General features: G+C 47.2%; 1 protein-coding gene and 1 pseudogene across 1 annotated transcript; one reads left to right on the forward strand and one right to left on the reverse strand.

The window, feature by feature from the left end:
- Positions 1-3,577: 3,577 nt before the first annotated feature.
- Positions 3,578-5,733, reverse strand: LOC137910494 (nuclear transcription factor Y subunit beta-like; annotated as a pseudogene).
- Positions 5,734-5,831: 98 nt separating this feature from the next.
- bsk146 (brain specific kinase 146) lies at positions 5,832-10,372 on the forward strand. The gene is made up of 6 exons (XM_068754614.1): positions 5,832-6,003; positions 6,098-6,300; positions 9,393-9,584; positions 9,659-10,025; positions 10,107-10,173; positions 10,219-10,372. The coding sequence occupies exons 1-6, from the start codon at positions 5,832-5,834 to the stop codon at positions 10,370-10,372; spliced, it is 1,155 nt and encodes a 384-aa protein (XP_068610715.1).
- Positions 10,373-12,537: the final 2,165 nt, after the last annotated feature.

Below are 12,537 nucleotides of genomic sequence, written 5' to 3' on the forward strand. Positions count from 1 at the left end.
CTCTGGCGTGTGTCTGACGTCTCTCTGGCGTCTCTCTGACGTCTCTCTGGCGTGTGTCTGACGTCTCACTGGCGTGTGTCTGACGTCTCTCTGGCGTGTGTCTGACGTCTCTCTGGCGTGTGTCTGATGTCTCTCTGGCGTGTGTCTGACGTCTCTGTGGCGTGTGTCTGACGTCTCTCTGGCGTGTGTCTGACGTCTCTCTGGCGTCTCTCTGACGTCTCTCTGGCGTGTGTCTGACGTCTCTCTGGCGTGTGTCTGACGTCTCTCTGGCGTCTCTGACGTCTCTCTGGCGTGTGTCTGACGTCTCTCTGGCGTCTCTCTGACGTCTCTGTGGCGTGTGTCTGACGTCTCTCTGGCGTGTGTCTGACGTCTCTCTGGCGTCTCTCTGACGTCTCTGTGGCGTGTGTCTGACGTCTCTCTGGCGTGTGTCTGACGTCTCTGTGGCGTGTGTCTGACGTCTCTCTGGCGTCTCTCTGACGTCTCTCTGGCGTGTGTCTGACGTCTCACTGGCGTCTCTCTGACGTCTCTCTGGCGTGTGTCTGACGTCTCACTGGCGTCTCTCTGACGTCTCTCTGGCGTGTGTCTGACGTCTCACTGGCGTCTCTCTGACGTCTCTCTGGCGTGTGTCTGACGTCTCTCTGGTGTCTCTCTGACGTCTCTCTGGCGTGTGTCTGACGTCTCTCTGGCGTCTCTCTGACGTCTCTCTGACGTCTCTCTGGCGTGTGTCTGACGTGTGTGGCTGAGGATCTGCCTCCTCTTTGAATACCTCCCAGTCCGTGTGCTCAAAACAGTCCTGCAGGGCTGAGGAAGCCTCCTCAGTCCAGACCTGCACGGTCCTGGTGGTGGGTTTAGTCCTGCAGATCAGCGGTTTATAGGCAGGGATCAGGTTCACTGAGATGTGGTCAGACATACCCAGGTGGGGGGCTGCTACAGCCTTGTAGGCCCCCGGGATGTTGCAGTAGACCTGATCCAGAATGTTGTGTTCTCTGGTGGGGAAGGTGATGAATTTGTGGAATTTGGGGAGCACAGCTTTTAGTTCCACGTGGTTAAAGTCTCCAGCTACAATCACAGCGGCCTCTGGATTAGCGTCCATCTGGCTGCTAATCAGGCAGTACAGCTCCTCCAGCGCTAGCTTAGCATTAGCACGCGGTGGTATGTGGGCCGCTACGATCACAGCGGAGCTGAGTTCTCTAGCCGGTTTAAACGGTCTGCATTTCACTGCAAGATATTCCAGGTCGGGGGAGCAGAATGTTCCGATCACGTTCGTAGCAGAACACCACGAGTTGTGAACGTACAGCGCCAAACCTCCGCCCTTGGCCTTGCCTGAAGCTGCAGTCCGGTCGGCGAGGAGCAGCGAGCGGCCCGCTAGCTCCACCGCTGCGTCGGGGATGTTGGCGTCCAGCCAGGTCTCGGTGAAGATCGCCACGCAGCTATCGGTCCGCTTTGAGACGATCCTCAGCCGAATTTCGTCCATTTTGTTGACGAGGAAGATGCTGGGTAGCGCCGGTCTGTGTGGGTTAGCACGTAGCCTAGCACGCACGCCGCCCCGCTTACCCCGCTTTTGTTTACGGTATCTTCTTCGCCTCCTCGGCCACAGCGGTGGGATAGTGGGGGGCTCCGATGATCGCTGGAGCTCGGGAGGGATAAAATCCAAAATAGACGGTATTCCAACCTGGTTTTTCCCCAATTCCCACAGTTCAGCGCTTCCAGACTGGATGAGGGCCTGGAGTCTCAGAATAGGCAAAAATATAAACAAAAATACAAAAACAAGCACGAAAAGCCGGGAGCCTCGGACCGCAACGTGTGTACGCGCCGCCATTCCGGAAACGGAAGGAGCTTCCATGTGGTGCTGAGGCAGGTTATAGGCCGCTAGTTTGATGGTATTGTTCCCTTGAGGGGGTCCTTCATGGTGAGGACTGTCTGAACTTGGATTAGCCACTCAGGGTGACTTTAGCAGCTGATTCATTAGGCGCTAGGCGTTCATAGTTAGCGTCTTAAGCCAGTAGATGTGAATTATGTCGGGCCCTGAAGCTGTCCAGTTCTTCACTTTGGACACTCTTGTCTGGATATCTGCTGTTGTGATGACTACTGGGTCTTGTTCTGGGTTTTTCCGTTTCCGGAATGGCGGCGCGTACACACGTTGCGGCTTTTCGTGCTTGTTTTTGTAGTTACCCTCGCCGAAGAGGAGGCGAGGGTATTGCAATTGGGTGCGTTTGTTTGTCTGTTTGTCTGTTTGTTACCCTCTTTGGGCTGTGAGCCTTTGCTGAGCGTCTCCAGTGCCTCAGCTTTGGGCAGCTTGCTGTATTTCTTATTTCATCAGATTCACACCTCTGCTCAGCTCTGTTAGGAGATTAACTTCTCTCTGTGTTGCCATGATGTTTGCCTCTAGCCTTCTTTTCCATGGAGGTCCCTACTCCTTCTGGCTGCTCATACTGTTCATCTTGTAGCCAAGCTTCTCTAGGATTACTGATGCTGCTGCATCTATCAGCTGATTGATCTCAGTGATGTTCGCAGTAGGGATCCTTATCAGTTCTGTGTTTTCATCCTGCAGTAGAGATTACGATGGTACTTTGTTACTTAGCCTTGGCAGGTAGGAGGTACCTGACTTCCCCCAGGACTTCATGATCTTCTCTCTCAGGTCAGCTGTTCTCCCTATCTGCTCTGTTCTTGGGGCTTTGTAGCCAATCTCGATGTTTGGAGGTGACGACACCACCATCCCCTCTGTACTGCCATTTGTCTCCTAGTCTGACTCCTCCCCCCTCACCTGCTGGTGTCAAGCATTCTCTTTGTCCACCTCAAATCAGAACAATTACACTTCCACAGAACACTGAGACCCGTGGTAGGGACGACGAGGTACTGCATCCAACATGCTGGAGCTTGTGCTGTGTCACATGGCTGTTGATCTAACACGCTGCCTGCAGCTGCTCGGTCCAGATTAGAACGCTATCTTCTGCATTGTTAAACTAAAAACACAGGAAAGACTTTTAAGACATTGAAGGATCTGCATCGAACATCAGATGAATGTAATTTATTCAGGGATTAAATGATATGTGAAGATAAAATAACAGAAGGCAGTGTTGCTGGTTTTCCTGTAAAGGATGACAGGATGGAAGTACCTGAAAAAAATGGAGCAAACCTGCTTTCCATCACTTCAGGTTATGCAGTGTGTGTGTGAGAGAGAGTGTGAGTTCTGAACATGTGCATGGATATATGGAGGGTCAGGCTTTGGTAGTTGCTGCTGAGGAAGAAAGAAGAAAGCAATCACTAAGAATAATCACACTGCAGCAGGGAATGGCTTAGCTGAAAGGAACCGCTGTGGGCTGTGTGTGTGTGTGTGTGTGTGTGTGTGTGCGTGTGTGTGAGACTCAGATCCACTCAGACATCCCCCTTAGCGAGTACCATTTTGAATTACTTGAGCTTTCACTGTGGATAATTAGCATTTTCAGTGTCTGTTACACTCCAGATCAGAACAGACTTGATGACTTGTTATCCATCACTGACCTTGAAAATCAGAAGAAGGATCAGAAAGACACAAAAAAGAGGAAAAAGGAACAAAGTGAGTTACTTGCTTGCTGGGTTAGTTGTTGGGTTGGTTGCTGGGTTGTTTGTCCGGATGGTTGTTGGGTTGGTTGATATTTTGGCTGTTGGGTTGGTTGCTGGATTGATTGCTGGGTTGGTTGTTGGTTTGGTTGTTGAGTTGGTTGTTGGTTTGGTTGCTGGATTGGCTGTTGGGTTGGTTGCTGGTTTGGTTGTTGGGTTGGTTGCTGGGTTGGTTGCAGGGTTGGTTGCTGGGTTGGTTGTTGGTTTGGTTGCAGGGTTGGTTGCTGGGTCGGTTGCTGGGATGGCTGCTGGGTTGGCTGTTGGGTTGGTTAATGGGTTGGTTTGGTTTGTTTGGTTGCTGGGTTAGCTGTTTGGGATGGTTCTGGGTCGGTTGTTGAGTTGGTTGCTGGGTTGGCTGTTGGGTTGGTTGCTCGGTTGGTTTGGTTGTTGGTTTGGTTGCTGGGTTAGCTGTTGTGTTGGTTGCTGGGTTGGTTGTTGGTTTGGTTGCTGGGTCGGTTTCTGGGTTGGTTGCTGTGTTGGTTGTTGGGTTGGTTGCTGGGTTGGCTGTTGGGTTGGTTGTTGGTTTGGTTGCTGGGTCGGTTGTTGGCTTGGTTGCTGGGTTAGCTGTTTGGGATGGTTCTGGGTCGGTTGTTGAGTTGGTTGCTGGGTTGACTGTTGGGTTGGTTGCTCGGTTGGTTTGGTTGCTGGGTTGGTTGTTGGTTTGGTTGCTGGGTCGGTTTCTGGGTTGACTGTTGGGTTGGTTGTTGGTTTGGTTGCTGGGTTGGTTGCTGGGTTGGCTGTTGGGTTGGTTGCTGAATTGGTTTGGTTGTTTGTTTGGTTGCTGGGTTGGTTGTTGGTTTGGTTGCTGGGTTGGTTGTTGGCTTGGTTGCTGGGTTGGCTGTTGGTTTGGTTGCTGGGTTAGCTGTTGGGTTGGTTGCTGGTTGGTTGCTGTGTTGGTTGGTGGGTTTGTTGTTGGTTTGGTTGTTGGGTTGGCTGTCGGGTTGGTTGTTGGTTTGGTTGCTGGATTGGCTGTTGGTTTGGTTGCTGGTTCGGTTGTTGGCTTGGTTGGTGGGTTGGTTGCTGTGTTGGTTGGTGGGTTGGTTGCTGGGTCGGTTGTTGGCTTGGTTTCTGGGTCGGCTGTTGGGTTGGTTGCTGGGTTGGCTGTTGGGTTGGTTGTTGGTTTGGTTGCTGGGTCGGATGTTGGCTTGGTTGCTGGGTTGGTTGTTGGTTTGATTGCTGGGTCGGTTGTTGGGTCGGTTGCTGGGTTGGGTTTTGGCTTGGTTGCTGTGTTGGTTGTTGGGTTGGTTGCTGGGTTGGCTGTTGGGTTGGTTGTTGGTTTGGTTGCTGGGTTGGTTGTTGGCTTGGTTGCTGGGTTGGCTGTCGGGTTGGTCATTGGTTTGGTTGCTGGGTTGGTTGTTGGGTTGGTTGCTGGGTTGGTTGTTTGGTTGGTTGCTGGGTTGGCTGTTGGGTTGGTTGTTGGTTTGGTTGCTGGGTCGGTTGTTGGCTTGGTTCCTGGGTTGGTTGCTGTGTTGGTTGGTGGGTTGGCTGTCGGGTTGGTCGTTGGTTTGGTTGCTGGGTTGGTTGCTGGGTTGGTTGCTGGGTTGGTTGTTTGGTTGGTTGCTGGGTTGGCTGTTGGGTTGGTTGTTGGTTTGGTTGCTGGGTCGGTTGTTGGCTTGGTTGCTGTGTTGGTTGGTGGGTTGGTTGCTGGGTTGGTTGTTGGCTTGGTTGCTGGCTTGGCTGTAAGGTTGGTTGTTGGTTTGGTTGCTGGGTCGGTTGTTGGCTTGGTTGCTGGGTTGTCTGTTGGGTTGGTTGTTGGTTTGGTTGCTGGGTTGGTTGTTGGGTTGGTTTTTGGGTTGGCTGTTGGGTTGGTTGCTGGTTTGGTTGCTGGGTCAGTTGTTGATTTGGTTTCTGGGTTAGCTGTTGGGTTGGTTGCTGGGTTGGTTTTTGGGTTGGCTGTTGGGTTGGTTGCTGGTTTGGTTGCTGGGTCAGTTGTTGATTTGGTTTCTGGGTTGGTTGTTGGGTTGGTTGCTGGGTCGATTGTAGGGTTGGTATTAGATAGACTTTTAGAAATTACAAGGCTTTTAACTGAATGACTGTCAAAGATAAACTTACAAATGTCGAGAGAAAATGTTTCTTAACTAATTCATTCTAAAAACCTCTACAATAAAATTAACAATTTGTGACCTTTCTCATTTTTTGCAGCAACATCAAGTGTTAGCTGCTGCTGCTCTTGCCCTTCCTGACTGCAGTTCCCCAGTTATTTGTCCTCTGTTCCCTGAAGCGTTCCCAAAATGAATTCCTCTCCACTCGTTTCTCGAGCCAACATGGACATCCTGGATGAGCTGCAGCTGATTGCAGCTCAGAACCTGGAGAGACTGGAGGTCAACAAGTACTACGAGGTGATCCGGGAACTGGGCAAGGGGACCTACGGCAAGGTGGATCTGGTCATCCACAAGATCAGAGGTGAGGGAACGTGTGCACAAGAACACAACATCACGTCCTGAGTGGAAAAACCAACAGATTTTATGTGGTTACTTTCATCTTTTTGCATTGGAAGGTACAAAAATGGCACTGAAATTCCTGAAGAAGAAGACGACCAAGCTGAAGTCATATTTGCGGGAGTACAGCATATCGCTCTACCTGTCTCCCTGTCCTTTCATCATCAATATGTTCGGCATTGCTTTTGAGACAGATGAGTACTACGTGTTCGCACAGGAGTACGCTCTGGCAGGGGATCTCTTTGACATCATTCCACCACAGGTGCTCTATCTTTCTGCTATTGCATACTGTCAAGGCATTTAGCAGTAATGACCAAGATTTGAAGAACTTAATTCGACACATAACCCACTGTTTTGGAAGTGTTTTGTGCCGAAATCATGAAGAACATCTCACCTCAGTGACGGAATTATCACTTAAATGACAAGAGGAATCCTCTTGCTGTAGTCAGCACTGAATACACCATCAGCATCTACAGACACTCTGTTCTAGATATAATATACCATCAGCATCTACAGACACTCTTTTCTAGATATAATATACCATCAGCATCTACAGACACTCTGTTCTAGATATAATATACCATCAGCATCTACAGACACTCTGTTCTAGATAGAATATACCATCAGAATCTACAGACACTCTGTTCTATATATAATATACCATCAGCATCTACAGACATCTGTTCTATATATACTATACCATCAGCATCTACAGACACAGTTCTATATATAATATACCATCAGCATCTACAGACATCTGTTCTATATATAATATACCATCAGCATCTACAGACATCTGTTCTATATATAATATACCATCAGCATCTACAGACACAGTTCTATATATAATATACCATCAGCATCTACAGACACTGTTATATATAATATACCATCAGCATCTACAGACATCTGTTCTATATATAATATACCATCAGAATCTACAGACACTCTGTTATATATATAATATACCATCAGAATCCACAGACACTCTGTTCTATATATAATATACCATCAGCATCTACAGACACTCTGTTCTAGATATAATATACCATCAGCATCTACAGACACTGTTCTAGATAGAATATACCATTAGCATCTACAGACACTGTTCTATATATAATATACCATCAGAATCTACAGACACTCTGTTCTAGATAGAATATACCATCAGCATCTACAGACACTCTGTTCTAGATAGAATATACCATCAGCATCTACAGACACTCTGTTCTAGATATAATATACCATCAGCATCTACAGACACTCTGTTCTAGATATAATATACCATCAGCATCTACAGACATCTGTTCTATATATAATATACCATCAGCATCTACAGACACAGTTCTATATATAATATACCATCAGCATCTACAGACACTGTTATATATAATATACCATCAGCATCTACAGACACTCTGTTCTAGATATAATATACCATCAGCATCTACAGACACTGTTCTAGATAGAATATACCATTAGCATCTACAGACACTGTTCTATATATAATATACCATCAGAATCTACAGACACTCTGTTCTAGATAGAATATACCATCAGCATCTACAGACACTCTGTTCTAGATAGAATATACCATCAGCATCTACAGACACTCTGTTCTAGATATAATATACCATCAGCATCTACAGACACTCTGTTCTAGATATAATATACCATCAGCATCTACAGACACTCTGTTCTAGATATAATATACCATCAGCATCTGCAGACACTCTGTTCTATATATAATATACCATCAGCATCTACAGTCATCTGTTCTATATATAATATACCATCAGAATCTACATACACTCTGTTCTAGATATAATATACCATCAGCATCTACAGACATCTGTTCTATATATACTATACCATCAGCATCTACAGACACAGTTCTATATATAATATACCATCAGCATCTACAGACACTGTTATATATAATATACCATCAGCATCTACAGACATCTGTTCTATATATAATATACCATCAGCATCTACAGACACAGTTCTATATATAATATACCATCAGCATCTACAGACACTGTTATATATAATATACCATCAGCATCTACAGACACTCTGTTATATATATAATATACCATCAGAATCTACAGACACTCTGTTCTATATATAATATACCATCAGCATCTACAGACACTCTGTTCTAGATATAATATACCATCAGCATCTACAGACACTCTGTTCTAGATAGAATATACCATTAGCATCTACAGACACTGTTCTATATATAATATACCATCAGCATCTACAGACACTCTGTTCTAGATAGAATACTTCTGGTCCAGAAGACGTGTTTCATGGTCGTTCATATCGGACCCCTTTCTGACTGTAATTTTTGAATGCATTGAATGCAGATTTTACAAGATATGATTTTTTGGGGGAAAAGCCTTCATTATAAGTAAATGGGAAAATTCAGATTTATTTTTGTATCCAGACGGGTATCAGGATCACTCTCCACATTTAACGGGATCTAGATTAGACCAAGATCCAAGATTCATCCAGTAGTTTTTCTGTAATCATGCTAAAAGTAATGTGTACCCTCATTTAAAATCCAGATCAGATCCAGATAAAAATTTGTTGGTGAGATAGAGGTGCCCCCCCCCTACATGACCGTTTCAAATTCCTTAAACATCGGTCAATAATCAACCGAGATATTGAGAAACACATTTGAAGCTCCATTGGCTACAATGTTAACTAGAAAACGACAATCAGAGATTGCAGACTCCGCCTCCAAAAGACTATTGGATCTTGTGAGACAGTAAACGGGGCTTCCGGATCAGAGGGGCCAAACCTGCTCGAGCTTGCTGCTCCGGAACGTACTACAAGACTCCTTCTGGACTCTTTTTCCCATCATGCCATTCGTGTCCCTCCCTCTTAAAGTGGCAGTTTACAGCACAGGCACAATTCCAGATGTAAAAATAATTCTAGAATCTGAATCCAGATCTGGATCAACGCCATTCTCGGGGAGGACCGAGCCACGGACAGAACCTTGCTTGTGTAAAAATTTCAAGTCGATTGGGTTACTAGTTTTTGAGTTATGCGCTCGGACAGACAAACAGACAAACAGACAAACAAACGCACCCAATTGCAATACGCTCGCCTCCCCTTCGGCGGGGGTAACAATAGGCAGAAGCTCTCAGCACAGTACTGTACAGATATGTACTGTACGCAGTATATTACATTACATTTTAATTATTACATTAATCATTCAATTTGAATTAATATAAAGGGTAAACGTTGTTCGTTCATGAGGTCATGATTTCATCGACGATGGTTGATCGGTGCGATGGAACTCTGAACTCTGAACTCTGAACTCCCTGCCCATCCCCGCAGGTCGGGCTTCCTGAGGCGGTGGCGAAGCGCTGCGTGCACCAGGTGGCCATCGCTCTCGACTATCTCCACTGCAAGAAGCTGGTCCACCGGGACATCAAGCCTGAAAACATTCTGATTTTCGACCGAGAGTGCCGTAAGGTCAAGCTGTCAGACTTCGGCATGACGCGCCGCGCTGGCTCGCCTGTGAAAAGAGTAAGTGATCCCCTCTGTGCGACCTCCAGCTCTCTTGTTGTCGTCCGTTCTAGCTCTTGCTCCTCCTCTTCCAGGTGAGTGGAACGATCCCCTACACGGCCCCGGAGCTCTGCGACATGTCCCGCCACGAGGGCTTCTGCGTGGACTTCAGCACGGACGTCTGGGCCTTCGGCGTTCTGCTCTTCTGCATGCTGACTGGAAACTTCCCCTGGGAGAAGGCGCTGCCCTCCGACTCCTTCTACCAGGAGTTCATCCGATGGCAGAGGAGGAGAATGAACACGGTGCCGTCCCAGTGGAGGCGCTTCACCGAGCAAGCGCTCCGCATGTTCCGCCGACTCCTGTCTGTGGAGCAGGACCGCCGCTGCTCCGTCAAAGAGGTCTTCAGCTACTTCAGCCACTCCTGGATGCTGGATACAGAAAACAACAACGCCAACAGCAATGGTGGAGGTGCTGGAGAGAGGGTTAGCGGAGGAGGGGCGCGGGGAGAGGGGGGCGGCACCATCTCGTCATCTTCGTCCGGAGAGGAAGAGGAAGAGCTGCTTGTGGAGCGAATGAAACAGCAGACTTTATCTCCCCTCTCCCCGCTGTCGCCCCACTCGCCCATGTCTCCAGTGGAGCGAGGCGGGGCTAAGAGCGGGACGGTGGAACCAGGAGGAGGACACCATTTTGTGTCTGTCTCCACCAACAGCTCCGTGTCGTCCACCAACAGTTACGATCGAATTCCACGAGATAACAGTTCGCCGGGCGGCCGCATGCTGGTGGCCACGCCCATTGAAATCTGCGTCTGAGTGCGTCGGAGCAGCGACGCACTCAGACGCAGATACTTTAGTAGCTCTCATCCAACACCATAGAAATGCATGCATGGAAAAGAAACACAAAGAATACTCACCTGTGTCCTATTGTCAACGTTTCCCCAGAGGACGAGACTCGCCACGAAAATTACACTTGGGCTTGAATGATGGGTGCGAAAGGTGAGAGAAGAATATTAGCAGCTGCTCCCACTGGAATATGGTCACCCCAAAGAAACAAGAGCGGATGGATGGATGGAAACCCATTTGAAAAGAAGGCCAACGTCGATTCCTTAAAGCAATACTTCTAGCAAAAATAGAGCAAACAAAGAAGGACAGGAGTGGAGGAGACGTAGGAGAGGAGCGGTAGTTAGTCCACGTGGAACAAAGGTGTGTTTGCGTATCGTTCAGTGTGTGAATTCAAAAGGAGTGGCTTTATTTTGCTTTCAGATTGTATTGCGTTCCAACCTAAAAGCGTTGTTTTTTGTTGGATGTAAAGCGTTGTTTTTTGTTGGATGTAAAGCGTTGTTTTTTGTTGGATGCTCTAATGCTGGTTGGTTCCAGCTCACGCTTCGCAGTAGACCAATAGAAGGCTTTCAATGTCTCTGTTCTCGATGTCACATATATCCACAGACTCTTTTCTACTCACTGCAGATTCTCGATGCATCGTTTTCAGTTTTATTTTTAAATCTGTTTATATTTTTTAGTTTCGTAAACCTCTAGCAAAATGTATTGTGTGAAAAAAAAGCCAATTTATCAATTCTCAATTCCGTCCAAAGGACAAAAAAGAAAATGAGAAAAGGTGTTTAAGTCACCTTTTATAAACTGCATGCAGCGTAGTGCAAACCTAAGACACGAATCTGAACTGGCTTTACAAAAACAAAAACAACAAAAAAACATTGTGAAGTGGAATTCTTTTGCTGTAGCACAATTTCTTGCAGTGTGTCCCAGAGTGAATCCCGTCTTCGTGATCTCCGGAGACATCCCAGGGCTAAAAGAAAATCTCAACACTGACTAGTTTCTATTCCTTGTGTTGTATTTGTATTGTTGTTCTTAATGTTGTGTAGATCTGATCACCTTCAGGAACAAAAAAAAAAGCATGAGGACAGTGTGAGAGGCTGGAATTAGATCTTTGACACTTTTAGTGAATTCGTGTGGCACAGATGAGTTTAGTTATTTTTGTCACTTTCTCACTTTGACTCGTAAATATTACCTAAATCATTTTGAGAAAACAAAAGAGACCATTTGATCCTGCAGAGGAATGGATGTTTGGTGTGTTGCTCTCCCGACGTAGATGTGCATGAACGTGCTCTCGGAAACGCTCCGGCCACAAGCTGCAGACAACATGGCCGCCTGAGCATCATCTCCACCGACGCTGCTCCCGGATCAGCCAGCAAGTATGCAAATGACCTCATCAGCAGCCTCGTGACCCAGAACAAAGGACGGTCCTGATGCAAAGGATGCTGCAGGTCACATGACTGGATGGAGAGATCACAGGGCCTTACATTACCTCACAATATCTGTGCTTGACACCATTTACTCCAAAATCACCCCTCCCAGAGGCGTCTGTAGCGTCGGAGCTGGGGGGGGGGGGGGGGGGGGGGGGGGGGGGCTACAGCTTTAGAACATTTCAACACGTTTGAAAATGTAATCTGTTCCGTTTCCATCTAACAGAGCCTTCATCCGCTGACTCAGAATCCAGCTAGCATCTGGAGCCACGACATTAGCATCCCTGTGTCGACTCAACGGGGACAAAGATTTAGCAGCTAGTGTGTGACGTCTGGCTCCGCCCCTGAAATAGATGTGTGACGTCTGGCTCCGCCTCTGAAATAGATGTGAGATGATCCAGTTTATTAAAGACACGGCGGCAGGACGTTTCTAGAAGCAGGACACCAGCAGCTGATTCTCAGTGTAACCCTGATACCGGATGCAGATGAAGACACCTGCCCAGGAGGAGGGACGCCCCCCCCGTCTCTGTTGAAGGACTTCCGGGGGCACATCTCCACGCTTCTCCCTTTTGGTCTTAGTGAGTCGACGATCACGGCACCAGAACTCCTGCTGGGTCTGTCTCTGCAATAAAACTGTCTTCCTGTAGCTGAGATTTAGTCAATAAAATGAGAATTCTCATTGGACTGATCTTTATTACCTGATCATAAAGACTCTTA

The sequence above is a fragment of the Brachionichthys hirsutus genome, chromosome 21, assembly GCF_040956055.1.
Source record: "Brachionichthys hirsutus isolate HB-005 chromosome 21, CSIRO-AGI_Bhir_v1, whole genome shotgun sequence".
NCBI classification, from domain to species: Eukaryota; Metazoa; Chordata; class Actinopteri; order Lophiiformes; family Brachionichthyidae; genus Brachionichthys; species Brachionichthys hirsutus.